At 45.4% G+C, this 19,131-nt stretch overlaps 1 protein-coding gene across 8 annotated transcripts in view; it reads right to left on the reverse strand.

Annotated features, from left to right (window-relative positions):
* KTN1 (kinectin 1) overlaps positions 1-19,131 on the reverse strand; it is an 80,899-nt gene that overhangs the window by 52,287 nt on the left and 9,481 nt on the right. For all 8 annotated transcript variants that reach the window (XM_068397947.1, XM_068397942.1, XM_068397946.1 and 5 more), the window contains 2 exons: positions 3,356-3,909; positions 1,628-1,753 (listed from right to left, as the gene is read on the reverse strand). In XM_068397947.1, the coding sequence (XP_068254048.1) occupies positions 1,628-1,753; positions 3,356-3,878 (649 nt within the window). In that variant the 5' untranslated portion in view covers positions 3,879-3,909. The remainder of the gene's footprint in view (positions 1-1,627; positions 1,754-3,355; positions 3,910-19,131) is intronic.

The raw sequence follows: 19,131 nt of genomic DNA on the forward strand, positions 1-19,131 counted from the left end.
CTGCCTGTAGGATGGAAGACATTATACACAGAGCTGTACCACAGTGGGAAAGCTGAGTGACCCAGCCAGCCCCGACTGAAGGGCTGATGGACAACAGATGCCATGCAGTAGATCAAAGAGAAGAGGAATTGGGTGGAATGCAAGGTTTCAGGCATTGGTGCAAGACAAATATGCATTCCTGGCTGCCAGAGAGCTGGTTAGAAAACACTTTTGTATTCTGGCTGCTGTTAAGGAACAAAATAGGCTTATGGACCTTTTGTGTCACCCACTAGAGTTCACTTAAGCAGCCTGCAAACACCTGTGGGTACATTGCAAGCTCAGAAGTGAGGAGAGCTCTCCTCTAGCAGAAATATCCGCCACCTAATTCAGTTACCATCCTCACCTTTTCCCTTCCTCTCCTTATTAACTTCCCCTCCTTTCAAAATCTATTTAATATCAATGAGACATTTCTCAGTGTCAGTGACATCTGAAATCCCCATAGTACTGCCTTGGCTAACCCAGATGCCCACCACAGCCAATTTTTGTTCTGGCATTTTGGAGAGATGGCTTTAGAAGAAAAGAGCTTGCATTCAAATAATGTAGGAGCTATTTCCACGTGTCACTGACAGCTTAGCTTTAATGCTGGTTGAGTTGGTACTGACACTTATTTGAGCATTAGCCACACACAGACAAGTCTGTGGTCCATAAAGTGGTCCCTCAAAAAAGGGCAACTGATTCATCAGGAAAAGCACAAGAACGTCCATAAAAGGCAAATCACACACTAGGTTCCTCATCACTAGGTTTCTTTCAGGAATAATTTGAAAATTTTTCAGTTGTTGTAACATACAGGAACCCTACACTACTTGGAACCCTACGCTGGTCTGACCAGGGCCCACAACTGATCTGGACCCTGATGACCTGACCAAAGCATAAAGGAAACAGTGACTGACATTGTCTACTCCAGGAGCAGTCCACCAGCTGCCAACTTCTTCATAGCTGTCCCAGTAAAAAAAAGAGTTTTGAGAAGCTAACAAGGTGGCCTCACAGGACTTCATGGTCACGCTCTTCCCAAAAGCCGCAGACACAACGGCACTCATTGTAAAAAAACAAACACAGAGGCAGACCGAGCCAAGAGGAGACAAGAAACAGCATCTTGGCAGAGAATGAGGGATAACGAACAGCAAAGGCCTTGAGAGCAAAGATGAGCCATTTATGTTGGAGCAACAGCTAACTAACAAAAGGAAAATAAGAGAGGAATGTGGTCAAAGCAACTGGCTAAAAAACCTGCAGTCTTGTTTGGGGCAGATGATTGCAGCAGTTCCAGACATGCCTTGCTCAGAGCAACCTAGAGCCTGCTCAGCTTATACTCTTAAGTCAACATATTACTCCTCAATTCAAGTGTGGATGTTTGGGTCCAAAAGAGCTCTGAAAGGTTCACATCATCTCACGTTCAATGGTACCAGATGTTCATAAAATACAAGTCTCTCAGGCCAAACAATCTCTCCTACCTGGAATTCCTGCTTTTTCAAATTAAAAGAGTTATTCTTCTACAAGTTCCTTTTCCAAAGGAAAGAGAAAGTGAAGTATGGATGGCAAAAAGGTTTAACAGTCAGGTTTATCTGAACTAAGTCAAAGACTGGATTCTCACCGTTATCAACTTTCTGCTTCTTTGCAGAGACCTTCTTCTTTCCTGACACATTTTCTTGCTTTATCTCCTGGTGGAGCAGCACTGGGTCTTGCTTTTTGGAGGGAGATACAACAGAATCTTGATCATCTGTAACAGACAATTAAGACAATACGCTCTTCTGTATATTCTCATCATCATTTTTAAATCAGTAAATCTGTAATAACCACCAAAGTCCACCCCCAGAAAAGAAACAACCATGTATTTTAAATCAGAACATGAAGTTATCCATATATATGTACACACACGCATGAACACATACATCTCCCATATCAGACGAGATCCTAAAGCAATAGAAAGGTTTAGCAGAGTCAAGAGCCACAGCACCCAGGGTTGTGACAGACAGGAATTTTATCTGCAAGCAGAACACGCGGCAATAGGAACAGTTTAACAAATCCAATCCAGGTTTTACTGCGACACAGCAGACAGCACGTGTTACCCATATTAGTTTCTTATTTGCAGGAAGTATTTTATTCCCTCCCACGAACCCCCTTGGGTATTTTACACACACACCCCCAATAGCTACTGGGACTGTGAGAAGCAGAAAATAAGTGTTTCACATTAGGGAACTGTTCTTTTAAAAAGTTGTTTCTAGTAAGAAATGTTTTATCTTTTTTGGACAGCCTGTGCTATATAATGGTCTTGTCAGAGCTGACACACACAGTACGGGGTCATGGTGTTAGCTCCTGTAATCAAGGATAAGAGTTAGTTGTGGCTGCCCTCAGAACAGTGCTTGCAGACCACATTTCAACCATGCCACAGAGATTTTCAGAGAACACTCACAAACAAGATTTGATACTTTTTTTTGTTGGTAGTGGGTGGGTCTTTTTCTCCCTTTTTTTCAGCAAAAGAAAAAATCCACCACATCAAGCAGCAATGTCGTTCTTTTTCCTCGCTCCCTGTAGCAAACCTGTTACGCCTGCATCTCAAAAGGGTTATCTGCAAAAACCCAGTTTCAGAAATAAGTGAAAACTGAGGTATTTTTATTCTTTTTAAAACTTCTATTCGTAGTCAGACAACCACACTGAGACACGTTGACTTCTGCTGAGTCAAGACAGTCACAGGCAATTGTGACTACTGTTTTTGGTCCGTTCTAGGTTGGATGTTTCAGTTACAATGGCTGGAACAGTTTTCCTTTAGCATCAGTTCCATTCAATTATAGAGGTGTAGCAGGTGGGAAGCGGCTGTTAAGTGCTTCTTTCTATGAATCAGCCACCAAAAACCTCTTTCTACATGAAGCCTATACTTAAACAGGGATTTGTTTTGCACAGTCTGCTATGAAGTTTCCCTAGATGCCCTTCCTTATCAGAGCAACCACTCTTAGACTCCACTTTTCCATAGCTTGATATCAGAATGCACAGAGCAAACATCTGACGACTTCTTTCAAGTAATCAAAGTTTTGACAGCTTGAGAGGAAAGTAGCCAAACCATAGAGAAAAGCAGAGATACAAGCCACTCTCTTGCACTCAAACTTTAGAAGAAAGCAAGGACTGGAGGAGGAAAACCAGAGCATTGCTGCCAGATGAAAACAGGGAGAAAAATGCAATTGCTCGTTAAAAGGAAAAGGTTAGAAATGAGCTTTGCCCTGTAGAGATCAGGCAGAACTGTTTTAAGAGAGACACTCTGTGGCCTTGCAAAAAGCAGAACACAGTCTTGGCGTTCTGTGCAAGAAGCATATGCAACATCAGATACCCATTCCATTTTTCTGCTTCTTCTGCCCAGGCTTCTTCTTAGATGCTGCTGATTCAGATGGTGGAGTGGGCTGTTTTGTAACAGGGACTGGTTCTACTTTCTTGCCTGAAGACTTGGATCCTTCCGACTCCTTAGTTACTTGATCATCTTGAACAGCCTTATGCTTCTTCTCCTTCTTCTTCCGTTCTCTAACGCCGGTAGATGCTTCAGTCACGCTCAAGGGAACAGGAGCGACGTGCTCTTCATCCGTACTCAGGGCATCAGACAGTTTAAAGTCCCGAGGTGTACTTTCTGAGTCGGACTCATGGATGTTCCCATTCTGAGCTTCTTTCTTCTTGTTCTTCTTCTTCTCTGTTTTCTTTTTATCAGTCTTGGTAGGTGGAAACTTTAGGTCCCTTTTCTGTTTTGCAAGGACTTCATCATATAAAGTTTCTTTCATGAAAAGCCAGAAGAAGAGGAAGATGACTGTAATAACCACAGAAGGAATGAGGATGATAAAGTAGGTAGACTCATAAAACTCCATTGTGCTTTTTCTTAGCTATATTTAAAAAAACCTACAGAAAAAAAAAAAGGAAAAAAAATTAGGTTCTGAACAGGTTTTCCTTGATATTATTTCCCCCACCAATTACAATAACAAAAGCAGCTTTGTCATTGTTTTAGAAAAGCCTTAAAACAGCTTTTAATAAAGTTACAAAACTGTATCAATCATGGAACAACTTCTGGAGTCATTTACCATTTGCTTCAAAGTTGTTAACCAGGATAGGAAGGAACCACAGTTTGCAAGACTGCTGATCTTGGAAGAGACCACTTCTCTTTCCTTACTTTTCTTCATATTCCTCATTCTCCCTTCCCAAGTAAATTCCATAAAGGTTTTGATTTCAGAAATACATGAAACAGCACTTTCAGAGGCTGTGAAATAAGGAGCAGTACATGCAGAGCAACTTTTTTTTTTTACCATAAATCAAACATAACGAATTAAGATTTTTATCTTGGCAAATGGGAGTTAAATTTCAACTTCCTTTTGTTCCCAGATTTACAACAGCTTCAGAAGTGGAATGAGGGAAAGAAGGGAGAGCATCCTAAATTTTAGTCAACTATAAAGAAACAGGTATTTTCAAAACTGCTTTTTGAAGTCTAAAACCCAGCTTTAAACACATTTATAGGAGAACGGGAAGATCCACTACTTATTTTATGCAAGTAACAGTGTACAACTTCCAGGGCACTAACAGACCAGGCGAATCCAGGACAATTTGCTGAAAAGACTATTTATGCTCAGAGCATTACTTTTTTTAAAAAAAAAAGCAGGAACCACAGAGTTAAAAAAAAAAAAGAGTCAGGATGAAGCTAAAAACCTAATTTTGGGGCCAAGACAAGACCAATTTTCCCATTTTGCAACTGATCACTACGAACAAACCTGGATTTTTGCAGGAAGAATTCAAATCCTCTCCAGACTGTTTGTTTCAAGGAAAACAAAAAAACACCAACCATTGAAAAACACAATCAAAACTAATTAAGTGCAATTCCTGATTCGCCAACTCAGTTTAAAAACTACCATAGCAAGCACGTGCTTCAACTACATTTTCTTCTACACAAGAAAAGATGACTCTTCAACTCAACTGTCCCTTGGGAGACCCATTCTCTTGGGAATGAAAGGCAAGGGATCTAATCCAGGTTGTGTCTCCCATAATCTTTGTCACCTTCTCCGCTGCCACTGCCCAACTCCAGCATCCCCCAACACAGCTAACACATGCAAAGGTCCCCAACAACACTTGGGGAAGCTTGTACCGTTAACCACTCCGGGCTCTGTTACCCATCAGTTTGCCCTTCTGCTTCTCCTCAACTAGGCTGAGGATAAGAGCTTCACGCAGGCTTAGACACAAGTGAGATGACCCCAAAAGAGTAGGGGGAACTGCCCCGCACCTTAAAGCAATATTGCTTCGAGTACTTCCACTGCTGCTTAGAAAAAGAAAATATACATGCTTACTGAGGGCACAGGGAGTAAAGTCCATGTAGAAGTTGAATGGTGCAGGGAGAGGACAGGCTCTTCTAGCTTCTGGGCAGAGTATTACTCTTTTAAATACCTGCTACTATTACACTTCACACTTTTTTTTACCTCAACTCCTGGCTGTGCTGGAAGCTGCTACCATAAACTGGTTTGCCATCCTGCCACATTGGTGAGAGCTTGGTTTGTAGCCTGGCTCTAGCTCAAGAGGGACGAGTTGTTGCATCTAATACTTTCTGGACAGAGAGGAGTTACTGTGATAATATATTTGTACAGTGCATTGAGCAGCACAGAAAGCAAGGAGTGGGAACTCTAATTTGGCTATTAAGTTATCCAAATAAAAGACTAACATTTCAATACACTAATTATTCATCAGTTGTCTTAGCATTAAGTCTCCTCCCAATTTGTATTTACTTTCTGCGTGCGCACAGCTCACCAAAAAGGCGTGGGTCCACAATTACATCCAACAGAGAAAGTTTCAGAAGGGCTGAGAGGGATGGGAGGAAAAGCTGGTCTTTTGGGAAGAAAAAGCACAGATGCTCAAAACTAAGCTGGAGCTTTCAAAATGATTAGTTACAGCTACTTGATAAAACCAGCTTCCTGCACTAAGTGATCTAATATTAGTCATCTCTTGAAGGAAGCAGATCTTGAAAATTTGTCTCAGCCAAAGTCAATATTGAATGCTTACGGGAGAAGCTAATCCCCAAAGTAAATATGTAATTAAGCAGATTTTTCACAAGTGTAATTAAGTTGATCATTACAATACATCACTGCAACAATTACAGTCCCTAACCACGAAGAGCCCAGGACAGCCCACTTCTGCCTTGCTGATACACAAGCACGCAGCTGGCCATAAATTCATCCGATTGCTGCAGCCGAGCCAGGATGATCACAACCTGTAGCCGTCCCTACACATTTCCCAGCACCCCACACCAGATGATCAGGTCGAATCAGAAACTCAGCAAAACACACATTGTAAAGGTTCGAGACATCAAGTCTCAGGAGGCACGATGGTCATCAAGGCAGGACCAAGTATAGGCAGAAAACGATTGTTGCTTTGAGACCAGAGAGGCTAGACATTTAAAAGCTTCAGCTGCTCCCAAGAGGAACCATAAATACATAATTATAACAGCTAGTCCGGGTGGGGAATATGTACTGGACAAGATGAGGTCTGATCTCAGAGCTGGCTGAGCAACGCAAGCTCTGCTGAGCCTTCCTCCACCACCCTGCTCTCCACTGCACTCGTACAACGGGATCGTTTGCACCCTACGCTGGATCCAGAGCGCAGTGTTGCGATGAGGAGCTTCAGAGCTTCCACAGACTCTAGTGCTGCTCCTGTCCTCCTCCTGCACATCAGGGCAAAGCAGAGCGTGAGCCGAATGAACGCTTCCACCCCAAACACTGATCAGAGGCACGCAGGTTTGATCTCTGAAGTCCAGCGGGGAATCTCACACACACAAATCCAGCCTTTCACATGGAAGCAGAGTTCACAAAAAAAAAAATCCCCACTATCAAACAAGTAAAAGCTTCAGGATGTAACTAGAATTGATTAAGGACACTTGGGAATGGCAAACAAGCTCTGCTCTGATAGCAATATGCTAATTTCCCAGCATGAGCAAGGGCATTTAAAAATCACTTCTAGAAGGACACCGTTGCTGCTGGCTTGTATGCAGGATGACAAGATGACATCCTTCACCATCGGCCCCTTGTCAAGACATCTTTATGAAGTGGCATCCTTGCCATGGGATATTTGGCTCACACAGTTTCCAGTTGTCCTCCAACAATCTACAATTACTAAAAAAAGCTTCTCCGTTCCCATTTATACTTCTGTATTACGTTGACAAGCCATCTAGGAAAAAACAGAATCAATCTATATGGAAAAAAACCCTATGCCATACAAAAAGAAATGACAGAGAAGCTCCTTTAATTGAACCAGGAAAAAACTGAATGCTACATTAACATCCTCCAGGTACCAGCTTAAATGCTCCTCAGGATTTAGTTTTACTATTCCTCCCATTCCTGTTAGCTATGGAAGTATGAGACACCCTCACAAAAATATTACTTCTCCCCCCGAGAAGTGCCGGCAAGGGGACTTTTATCACTTTGCATGTACACACCCCCTTGCTACTGCCAACAAGAGGCACGGCGACCTTAGCTACTTCTAAATTTCAAGGTATTTGGTTAAATACTCACCTTTCATCCATATTTGATATTTAACCTCATATTTATCAGGCACAGTTCTTAGAGCCCGGCTGCCCAGCACCCGTGCCAGGCTCCCCACTTGCAGACACGCTCAGTCTCGTTCGTAAACTCAAGAACTCACAACATCCCTTTAGTCATTCTGAAAAAGGGGAACAAAACGCATCTGTCCCAGCCCGCGCACAGACTCGGTTACTGTTCCCATCCTGCGTTTAACAAAAGAATTGCACTGTTGTTCCCCTAAACAGGGCCCGTGCCACAGAAAATAACTATTTCTGAACTCCAGAGCAGTATTATTGCTCGCACCCAACTTCCTCTGCTAGTTAACACTGCCCTGGATTTCGTAACACACTGTTCGCTTTCTGCATTTAAATCTCAAGTTTCACCCTGCACACATACCACATTTCACGGGAGATTCATTCAGTTTAGGTCCAGGGGATTAGCTTACTTGAAAAGACAAGAAATAAATTATAGCTCCATCTGGCTAATGAGTCACTCGTAGCTCGGCCCCAGCACGTTGGAAGCCCAGCTTCTACCAACGCTTGGGTCCCAAGACGCACATAATCTCCAGGGATTTGTGCCTCTTTGAAAAACTAACATTAAAGGGAGGGAATATAGGTACCAATGTATTTTTTTTTTTTAAATACTAAGCAGTTTAAGAGATGCCTTCACTAAATCATATGTGGTAACAGCTTCTTTAATTGGGGTATTTTCCCTAGGATTTTCTCAAGCTGGCAAGCAGACTAAAAGAAAGCCCTCCCATTCAACAGTCACTAGGAGCACAGCAAGAAGCCTCTGAGTATCTGTATTCAATAAATTCCTCCAACAGATAACAGTATTTTTTCCTTTATCTGCACACAGTTAGCAACACGCTCCGTATCAGCCAGCTGCAAAGAGGATCCTCTTGAAAACAGCTTCACTCCCAAACTCATCTTCTCCCAGAACTCTTCACAGGAGGACGCCCAGCAACTTGGGTTAAACAAGGAACCTAAACCCAGATCTGCCACAGGTAAAATATATTAAACACGATGTTTAGCCACTCCATGCCTATTCCTCATCCACACAGTGGGAGCAACCAGCTCCCCGTGACTTTGTTCATGAGCATTAACCAACTAAAGCACTGCTGGGCTCAAGCTCTAGGAAGGAGGGCTGCCAGAAAAACCTGAAGGCAGTTCATTTAACATCAGCATTGCTACAGCATAAGAAAAAACTGCAGAGTTAGAACTTAGGTTGGTTAGCTTTGGTTTTTTTAAGCAGCCCTATATGTCACTGAAAAAACAGGATGTGTTCTTCACACCCCAAGACAAGACACAAACAACAGCAGAGCTCTAATGTGACAGTGAGAGGCAGAGAGGGAAAGCGGAGCTGTCAGAGCAGGCAGGGATTTCAGTCCACCAACCTTGCTCCAAGTTCGTTAACACCTGGCTAACTTCAGCAGGTGAGCAGAGCTGGGAACAAAGGGAGCCCTCACAACAATGTCCTCCTCAGCCTTCCCATTCAAGGGTTACCAATTTCCAACAAACACACTGCCTGGAAAACGCCAGCAAGGAGCCAACTACACCTGAGCCCTGTTTTTAAGACAGGAAAATAAGATATTATGTATAAATCTCACCTGCCACCTATGTGAGGAAAAAGGCACAGCTCCCAGTGAAGTCACACACAGTCTTCTTACAGGTCACTTAAATTTGCACGACTAAGAGGTGTGCACGAAGCACCCACCACCTAGAAAAGCTGTAAATCTAATGGCCTCCCAGTTTTGTCCTGGATGGCAAATTTTAACCTACTTTTTTGTCTTTTTTTAAACTCTGCTTTTATAGCTCTATTTCCATGCTCTGTTTACAGTAAGTCCTCTCAAAACTAAGACTGAGGGGGGGGTAAGCATAATAAACAGTAGTTCAAGCTCCGAGTTTCTTTCATTTAAATACTTGCCCTGACAGCATGATTTGTGCAGCAACAGAAGAAAACTGTAGACACTCGAAATCACAGACTGAGCCATTCACATCTTGAAGTTACTCTTCTCTGGGAAGCAGACCTGTTCAAGTGAAGCTCAACAGTGCTTGACACCCCCCCCCCCAAACTGCTAACAGCAAGAGGAGAATGAGACTTGTCAATAAATCTTGCTCTTCTTCACTTGATTGCGCTGATACAATTAAGCCATTTGCCAAGCGCAATCTCAGTGCTTCAAATACCCTCTAGGTAAATATTTTCCATTCCAAACATGCCGCTGTTTGTACCATCTGTTGGGCTCTGCCTGCTCTCAGTTGCTTGATGTTAGTTAACACAGACACGCTATTTATTAAATACCAAAGAAGAGTAGCTTTGCTTCAACAAATACCTTTACTTTTAGGGTTTTTTTTAATACATCTTTAGAGCCAACACCTGACAAAACGCAGCAGCGGTGCGGAGAGCAAATCAGGAGCACAACACGGCTACACAACCTTGCCACCATGATCTGGTAAATGACATTATTCTCATCCAAGTACCGAGAGCGGTGAGCACCCAGGTACCTCCCGCAAGGGTTTGCCAGGAGTGTGCAGGAGGTTTCCACCACAGCCTGGCCATCCAGGCAAGTTCACACAAGCTAAGGTAGGGCAGGGATTCACCGTGCCGCAGCTGACGCCCTGAAACCACCCGGGCTGCAGGATAAAGCCCAGAGCTGGAATTAGCACCAGTGAAAGTGGAACGAGCAACCTCGCATTTATCCAGGGATAAAAGCACGGCACGGAGTGAGGAACGGGCGCTGCAAAACCACGCTCTGCTCTCCTGCCCAGCAGCTTGCCCAAATACCCCAGAACTGCACAGACCCTGTCACACCAGCAACCCACGGGGTTCACCAAAGCACGAGGACACAGACACTCATGTCATTCAGGATTGAAAAGTCTTAGGAAACAAAAACATTTCTTGCAGCTTTTGTGAGGGGATATTATTTGGGATAAAAAGTAGCACCCTTCAGGGCCAGAGGAAAGATTCCTTGGCCCCACTGTACTCCAGAAACTAAGTTTTCCCTTACAATCACTAACTTCTAACACACATGTCTATTATCTCCAAAGTCAGAAGATAATTTGTTATCTTTACACTACCTTCTTCCAAAGTGCCTGTAAAGGATCAAAGGTTTCTTTCTTTGAGCAGGAGCGGGCTGGGGGAGGACTGTGCCCCGAGAGGGCTCCGGACATTACTCAGCAAGTCTGTGCCTTCCCATGGCTATTTCCAGGGAGTCCCCGAGGTTTCCCCGGCTCCTTCCTTCATGCGCTCCTGGACAGACGTGCTGTGCCCACACCACTGTGAACTATTCGAGAGGCATTTAAACACCCCAGCAGCAAGCTCGTGGTCTTCTGCGTAAGCGTTCCCCCTTCCCTGCTCTCCTGGCAAGCAGAGACCAGATCCGACAGTTGCTCTTCAATCACCACTCACTTCTGCACACAGGGAACTGGGAAATGATACTTCAAGTTACAAAGGACAAACAACGCTCACTGCGTTTTCTCACAGACTCTCACAAAGGACCGAAGAGCAGCAAAATACAAACTAAAGGTTCAAGGCAGACACTGATTTTCTCAGCCTGCAGTTTTGCTTGCATCCCAAGCAGGCAGCGATAGCAGCCAAGGTCACTCACTCACTCCCCCAGCAGCTCCAAACAGTCAGAAGATCCTCCGTTCCATCTGTTGCTTTTTGTCGCATGTGTTACATCAGAAGGCAATAGTTTAACAGCAGAAAAGGCTGCACAAGCAGCCACAGGAATCCCACGGCACGAGCAATTCTGCTGACGTTAAGGCAAGGCAAGACGTCAGTACAGCGGCTCAGAGAGGCACCACCTCTGCAAGCCGTGCAGCAGTCAAGTCTCACTTCTCCAAAGCTGCCAGATAGAGCCAACACGCCCAGCCAGCAAGGCAGCTGCACCTTTTAGCCACATTTTAGAAGAGAATTAAGTTTACATTTCTAATAGCCTCAACATACTGACCGGATTAAAAACAGCCTTCGCTGTTCTCACCGAGGCGTTGCCCAGCTGCTTCACAACGCGTGGCTTTCACTCAAGGTATAACAATACATTGCCATAAACCAAACGTTGATTAACTCGTTAGTTCTGGCTTTGCAGGCAATGCTAGAACCTGGGTTTTTGCCAAGGCCATATTAATACAGGATTACATACTAAAAATAAGAGACAAAGCTAGCAGATTAATGGCCAAAGCTGAGTTTAGATTACCAGTCTGAGCAGCAGTTCTGCACGTCTGGATGCAGTACTTGGTGCCATGGTCTAGTTGACACAGTGGTGTTAGGTCACAGGGTGGACTCGATGATCCCAGAGGTCTCTTCCAACCTTGTTGATTCTGTGATGCTATGTAGTTTTTGAGTATCAAGGGGTCTCCTGCAACACAAACCCATCCAGCAGCAGAAGCCAGGTACAGACTTAAGTCAGGCCTCTTGGGTCAGCCAGGCAGAAGCATCAAACACACACAACTGCACCTGAAATGTATTTGTGCCCAGCACCTGGACAGGAGGGAGGACTCAGGCCATGCCTGTTCTGTTATTCCGATTAGCTGTCTGGAAAGCTAACAGAGGTTTGTACAAGCCACACTGCTGTGACAGTCCACAGCAGCTTGGGTTTACCACACACAAAATCCATTTACACAAGTTTAAAGCCACTATGCACCTCAACAAAGGCCTTCTGACATCTGTTGTGGTCTATTGTATAAATATACATATGTACATACATATAAATATATGGTATAACCTTCACCTTGGATCCAGAGAAAGCCTCAGAGCACAGCTACGGTCCCTCAAAACCAGGGGCAGATACGACACGATAGCTCTGGTGCCGAGCGCTGCCCAGCCCAGCTGGGTTTGCTCGAGGTTTGGCCATGGCTCTCTCAGCTAGCACGGCACCCTTCCCTAGGACACAAGGGTTTGGCCGTCACCAGCACAACTCTTTGCACATCCCTTGGCTGGGGTCACAAAGCTGCTCATCACCCACCCCATCCCCTGCTCCAGCTGCTGACACAACCACACACAGCGTCATTCCCAAAGTCAGCTCTGCCAAAACAAGGCCAGGTGAAGGGGCTCAGCTGTGAGGGTATCAGGCTGTCTTACCCCAACACGGCTTAATCCTTTCCTGACACAGAAGTAAATTACACTAGTATATTTATTCCAAGACTTCTGCACCTACCCTTGCCATGCTCTATGGCTTTAACTTGATTAAAACAAGCTCTGCAGCACCCACAGCAATTACACAACTGACCCCCCTCTAGTCACAAAGGAGGCAGAGCTTCAAATTCCAAGTAAAAAAAAAAAAAATATTAAGATCATCTCTTGAGAAATTTGAGGCTGCCACAGCCCTTTCCTGTCTTGACATCCAATTCAGTCTCTGCAAGTGTGGAAGGACAGAGGGAAGCAGGTACAAGCAGTAGCTTCTCAGTACTCAAATTCCTCTCATACTTCCACAGCAATTTGCAAAGAAAAAAACAGCTGGAATGAAACCTTTTCCCTTTCCCAGTGTACACGGAAAATATAACTATCTAAATATACATTCCTGTATTATGTATTCTTGTTTATATTTTAAAAAATAAATATAAAATAAGAGGAGACAGAAACAAAAGAGGAAAAGACCTTCAGTCCAGCTTTTTTTTTTTGCCTTTGCAGATGGCTGTGAAAGTATGAATGGCATCCGAGCACTGGGAGGCTAATGCTCATTAAAAAAACAACCTAGGTTTTTACATACAAGAGCTGCAAATAGCCAAGGAAAAGACCCAAGTGGATTATCTGCCTGTGCATCCCAGAAGAGGTAATTACCTCCCCATGAGCGTCGCACAGCCCCACCACCATTTTTCCTCAGGCTGCCTGGCAGGCACAGCGCTGCTGCCCATGCCTCACCTCCCTGGGCAGGCACAAGCTGTCCTCTGCTCTGAATCCAGGGCAAAGCAGATGTCCTCAGCACCGGAACGACAGGAAAACCAGGACAGATTGCTAACGAGGACGGCATTTTGTTCTGGGGATGTGTTTCTGAAGTTTGCACATACCTACAAAGAGGTCTGTCTTATTTTATTGCTCAGTTCTCCAAATTTCTACTCAACTTTGCCCTTAACTACATTGGTCAGATGACATTTTAGCCTACTTACTTTAATTTCTCCAGACATACAAGAAAGTTTTAAATTTACCACTTCTTCTGTGGGTCTCCAGACCGCCCAGTGCTAAAGCTTTTCTCCAAATTTCTCACCAAAGCAGCAGCAGCAACGGAGAAACAAAAAAAATATCCAGCCTTGAAGGGTTAAGCGAGTCACTTGGAGCAATGTTTAAGCATGTCCATATACCTGAATTTATTAACCTTCGTACCTCCACACCCCGATGGTGCAGAGACTGCCAAAACTATCCCACAGCAAAGCCACGTACAGCCTAACAGCATCACACTGGTGCTTTCACTAAGTTTCAGCCCACGATGAACGAGGTCTCGCAGGAACTCAGGGAGGGGGGGATCATGCACGCACAGAGGTGATGGCACAGGAGGAAGACAAGAAGCCTCAAAATAAATGAGAGAATTTGGAAATTTTCCTATAGCAACGTATCACTGAAGTTTTCCAACAAGAATATATTAGTATTAACCTTGTTCATATTAGAATTTCTTTTTTCACAGAATCACACAGAATCACAGAATCACAGAACGTCAGGGATTGGAAGGGACCTCGAAAGATCATCTAGTCCAATCCCCCTGCCGGGGCAGGATTACCTAGACCATATCACACAGGAACGCGTCCAGGCGGGTTTTGAATGTCTCCAGAGAAGGAGACTCCACAACCTCTCGGGGCAGCCTGTTCCAGTGTTCGGTCACCCTCACCGTAAAGAAGTTTTTCCTCATATTTAAGTGGAACCTCCTGTGTTCCAGCTTGCACCCATTGCCCCTTGTCCTGTCAAGGGATGTCACTGAGAAGAGCCTGGCTCCATCCTCATGACACTTGCCCTTTACATATTTATAAACATTAATGAGGTCACCCCTCAGTCTCCTCCAAGCTAAAGAGACCCAGCTCCCTCAGCCTCTCCTCAGAAGGGAGATGTTCCACTCCCTTAATCATCTTCGTGGCTCTGCGCTGGACTCTCTCTGGCAGTTCCCTGTCCTTCTTGAACTGAGGGGCCCAGAACTGGACACAATACTCCAGATGCGGCCTCACCAGGGCAGAGTAGAGGGGGAGGAGAACCTCTCTCGACCTGCTAACCACACCCCTTCTAATACACCCCAGGATGCCATTGGCCTTCTTGGCCACAAGGGCACACTGCTGGCTCATGGTCATCCTGCTGTCCACTAGGACCCCCAGGTCCCTTTCCCCTACGCTGCTCTCCAACAAGTCTGCCCCCAACTTGTACTGGTACATGGGGTTGTTCTTGCCCAGATGCAGGACTCTACACTTGCCCTTGTTATATTTCATTAAATTTCTCCCCGCCCAACTCTCCAGCCTGTCCAGGTCTCTCTTTTCTTTCCCCCTACAAAAATAAATCAGGCAAAGATACTCTTAGTATGAATACCATAAAAGTGACTTTATCCAGACTTATTTTTAAATATGTATCTAACGGATTGAGAACAGAAGTTGTCCTCTGCCAACAAAGACAGGTATTAACCCAGGAGAATCCATTTAGCATCAGACATAACCGTACAAGATTTTACCCAAGTACGCGCCCACAGTCCTTCACCCTGTTGCGAAAGGAACAAAGGAAGAGGAAATGACTAATCAAAGCAGCAGCACATTAATATATTTTGGTATGTGGAAAGGGAAAATTGTAGCTGGTATTTTTAATGTTCCCAACAGGAGAAAGCGCTGCCATACGTACACCAGCCGCCACAGAGGCTTGGCAGCTCCCAGGAGGGGGAAAAATGTGAAGCTGCGTCCCGAGGAGGAGTTCTGTATTTTCCATTTCCCAGCACGAGCTCGCGCACACCACGGTGCAAGCGCGTTTGTGAATCAGCGGACGATGCCTTCACCTAACGCCGTGCCTGGAAAGGAGGCACGGCTGGGGCAAACAGCAAACATCCCTGGGATAGCAGGTGCTAGCAGGTCCACTTTGGCTCAAACCGAAGGAGAAACCCTGCCTGGAGAGGGGCTCCGGAGGGAAGAGGTGAGGATTTCTTGGAGCGCTGCTGCCCGCAGGCACTCCTGTGAGTCCCACTGCCACCCAGCTCTGCTGAGCAAGGGACGCCCTCACCCACAGGCTGATAAGAGATAGGGGAAGCAACATTTCTCCCTGCCTCGGGTGGCATCTGGCAAGTCACAGCTCACCCACACGCTGTGGAGCACAACCCCATCCCACACCATCCAGAGCTTAATTTCCCCAAGCTCCTCCAAGCTCTCCATCACCTGCACGTGCAAAGGGGCCAGGCTGCCAGCAAAACACTGCGCCTTCAAAGCTTTCACAGAATGGTTTGGGTTGGAAGGGACCTTAAAGACCATCCAGTTCCAACCCCCCTGCCATGGGCAGGGACACCTTTCACCAGACCAGGTTGCTCAAAGCCCCATCCAACTTGGCCTTGGACACTGCCAGGGAGGGGGCAGACACAGCTTCTCTGGGCAACCTGGGCCAGGGTCTTACCACCCTCACAGCAAAGAATTTCTTCCTAATATCTCATCTAAATCTCCCCTCTTTCAGTTTAAAACCGTTCCCCCTCGTCCTATCACTCCATGCCCTTGTAAAAAGTCCCTCTCCCGCTTTCCTGTAGCCCCTTCAGGTACTGGAAGGTGCTAGAAGGTCTCCCCGGAGCCTTCTCTTCTCCAGGCTGAACAGCCCCAACTCTCTCAGCCTGTCTCCAGAGCAGAGGGGCTCCAGCCCTCTGAGCATCTTCGTGGCCTCCTCTGGACTCGCTCCAACAGCTCCGTGTCCTTCTGATGTTGGGGCCCCCAGAGCCGGACACAGCACTGCAGGGGGGGTCTCACAAGAGCAGAACAGAGGCGCAGAATCCCCTCCCTCGCCCTGCTGGCCACGCTGCTGGGGATGCAGCCCAGGATGCAGTTGGCTTTCTGGGCTGCCAGCGCACGTTGCTGGCTCACGGTGAGCTTCTCGTCAACCATCACCCACAAGTCCTTCTCCTCAGGGCTTTCCTTGCAATTGCTTTGCCACGGCACCTACACAAGCCAAGTAACTGGTGTCCCAGTACAACTGCATTTAATAGCTGGTTTTTAATCCTGCGCTCGCCCCGCCAGCTCCCTCCAAGGGAAGCTCTTTGGGGCAGCCACGGTAACAGATTTGCTCAGAGCAACAGGGCAGAAGCCTGAAGGGTTACTGTGACAAACCCAAAATTAGGGCTTTCAAACCCCTTCCTAAGAAGAGATCAAAACCAATCCATCTAGCAACAGCCTGCTACAGTCATTTGTACAGTGGGATGGCACAGCACAAAAGCATTGCTCGCACAGTAAGAGAGAAGCTGGACCGCTGCCTGTCTGTCCGGCTGCAATTGTTCCCACACTTGATAATTAAGGGCTACAATTCACCCTTTTTCTAATGCCAAACCCCAAAAGACTCATCGTAACAAAACCATTTTAAATACTAAGTGGGAAGCTACTGCTGAACCAACTGTAATCATTCAGATCCCCTGAGCTCCAACACTGTTTAGCGCAAAGGATGCAGAGAAACTAATATTTCATGTTCTTGCAGAGGGATTTGTGATCAGCCACCCTGTACACAGCTAGAAGCCTGAAGCTTAAGCAGGTCTTTACCCTGGTACTGCAAAATGACGACAACGGTCATTCCACCAACAAGATTTTCCCATTATTTCTGTTCAGTCTGCTGTTTGATGCAACTATACAAAGAGACTGGACCACTGACACAAAAAAAAAAGTGCTTTGTTAACCTCTCAGTGACTCGACAATCTTATTGTTAAACAGCAATAGAGGAAAGGAGAAGCCAACAGCAGATGGATGCTCTCCTCTATTTGAATTCTCAGAGAAAAATGAGATTGACCTGCATTGGCAACAGGTTGCAAGTTAAAGGAGAGTTGTTAACTCAGAGTGAAATCAAAACTCTTAAGTGATTGTGAATCCGATCAGATCTAGATGCTTTCATGTGGTTTTTCTTCTAACTAAATGAAGTTTGAAGATACTATTTAATGCACACATTATGTCTAAGCCGTTGAGTGATTTCAGTTTTCTGTGAAGGGAAAGGAAGTGTGATTGCTGTACCAAAATTACTGTAAATGTGGCACAGACCCAGCTAAACGAGAGCATAAGAAAGCAGCATTTGAAACAAGATTGCTGTACCCCATTATTAGGCTAAGTCTTGATAATTCTTCAGCTGGGAAGGGAGAGGAAATCAACAGGCTTCTCACCACATACAGTATAGTGGAAAAAGAGTGGAAAAAAGTATCCATCAGTTAAACAAAGTTCACAGAGCGGTAATAAATTCTTAAATATGCCAAGAGTTAAACTCAGGGGTATGCAGTCAGTTCTCAACCCTGAGATTTTAAAAGGGCAACTTGAGTCTAGGCTAGACGACAAGAAGAATGCAGACTCAACATACAGAAGTCAAAGTTCCTATAAGTTGTCAGAGGCATCATAAATAGAGTTATCATCGACATGCACAGCACAACTACCAACCCAGGACTTAGGAAGTACGAGTACTACGGGCCTCCCCAGGCTGGAATTGCCTCCTCTTCAGCCTGCACAGCTGGGTCAGCACAGCACCAGCGTGCCTAATTTTGCTTTTATTACTGTAAACCCGCAGATGTGGTTCAGAAAGACACAAAAACATCAGAAAATCCAAACAGCCAGGCTTGAGCAGGCACTACTCGCTACCCTGCTCTGAACTACACCCAAGCGAACAGGGGCCATACCCAACAGACCGGCTTCCTCCAGCTCGTACCTTGCAGGGTGGGGTTCAAGCCGGAGGACAATGCTGGCACAGGAACAAATGGGTAGTAACGGGCCATGAATGCATTTTGACTGCAAGTTGGAAACAATGCTCTCAGTCGTCAATGCAACGACGTGCTCGGTGCTGTAACGGCCAACCTGCAGCCTCCGTACAGAGCTGGGTGCTGTGTTTTATTCCACCCACCCATGCAGCAGCAGATGACTCCCACTCACCACTCCTGCCACTTAGCTACAGAGCTGAACCAGAGCCCTAGGACTGCAGGGAACACGTTTTAACTGATACAAGAGGCCTCTACCACTCTTCTGCTAGTAGCGATCAGTGAGTTTTAATCCCTAGTCACATTAGGAACAACAGCTGCAAAAGAGGGTTGGATTTTATGATGACTACACATTAAATTTAAAATCAATTGCCAGATTAAAACCTTACTCATGCTGTATTTATAAAACCCTTTATACACAGGGAATGTGTAGAGGTACATTCAGGACTGAATTTGGATCACAGAAGCTTCCGCTGATGACGGGCCTCTTACAACGGTGATACTCTGGCTTTCTGCTCCAGCACAAATTTGCACCAGCCAAAGGTACAACAGACTCCCATCACCAAGACTTCCACAGCAGTTATGAGTTAGTTTGACTGCTCCATAGCAAAGCTGTCCCTCCACATTTATCCTCAAGTATGTCATCATATAGGCAGCGAGACAGTACTTCTGTACCCAAGCTAGATCCCTTGTGCTGTAGAACAT

Source organism: Nyctibius grandis, chromosome 4, assembly GCF_013368605.1.
Source record: "Nyctibius grandis isolate bNycGra1 chromosome 4, bNycGra1.pri, whole genome shotgun sequence".
NCBI classification, from domain to species: domain Eukaryota; kingdom Metazoa; phylum Chordata; class Aves; order Nyctibiiformes; family Nyctibiidae; genus Nyctibius; species Nyctibius grandis.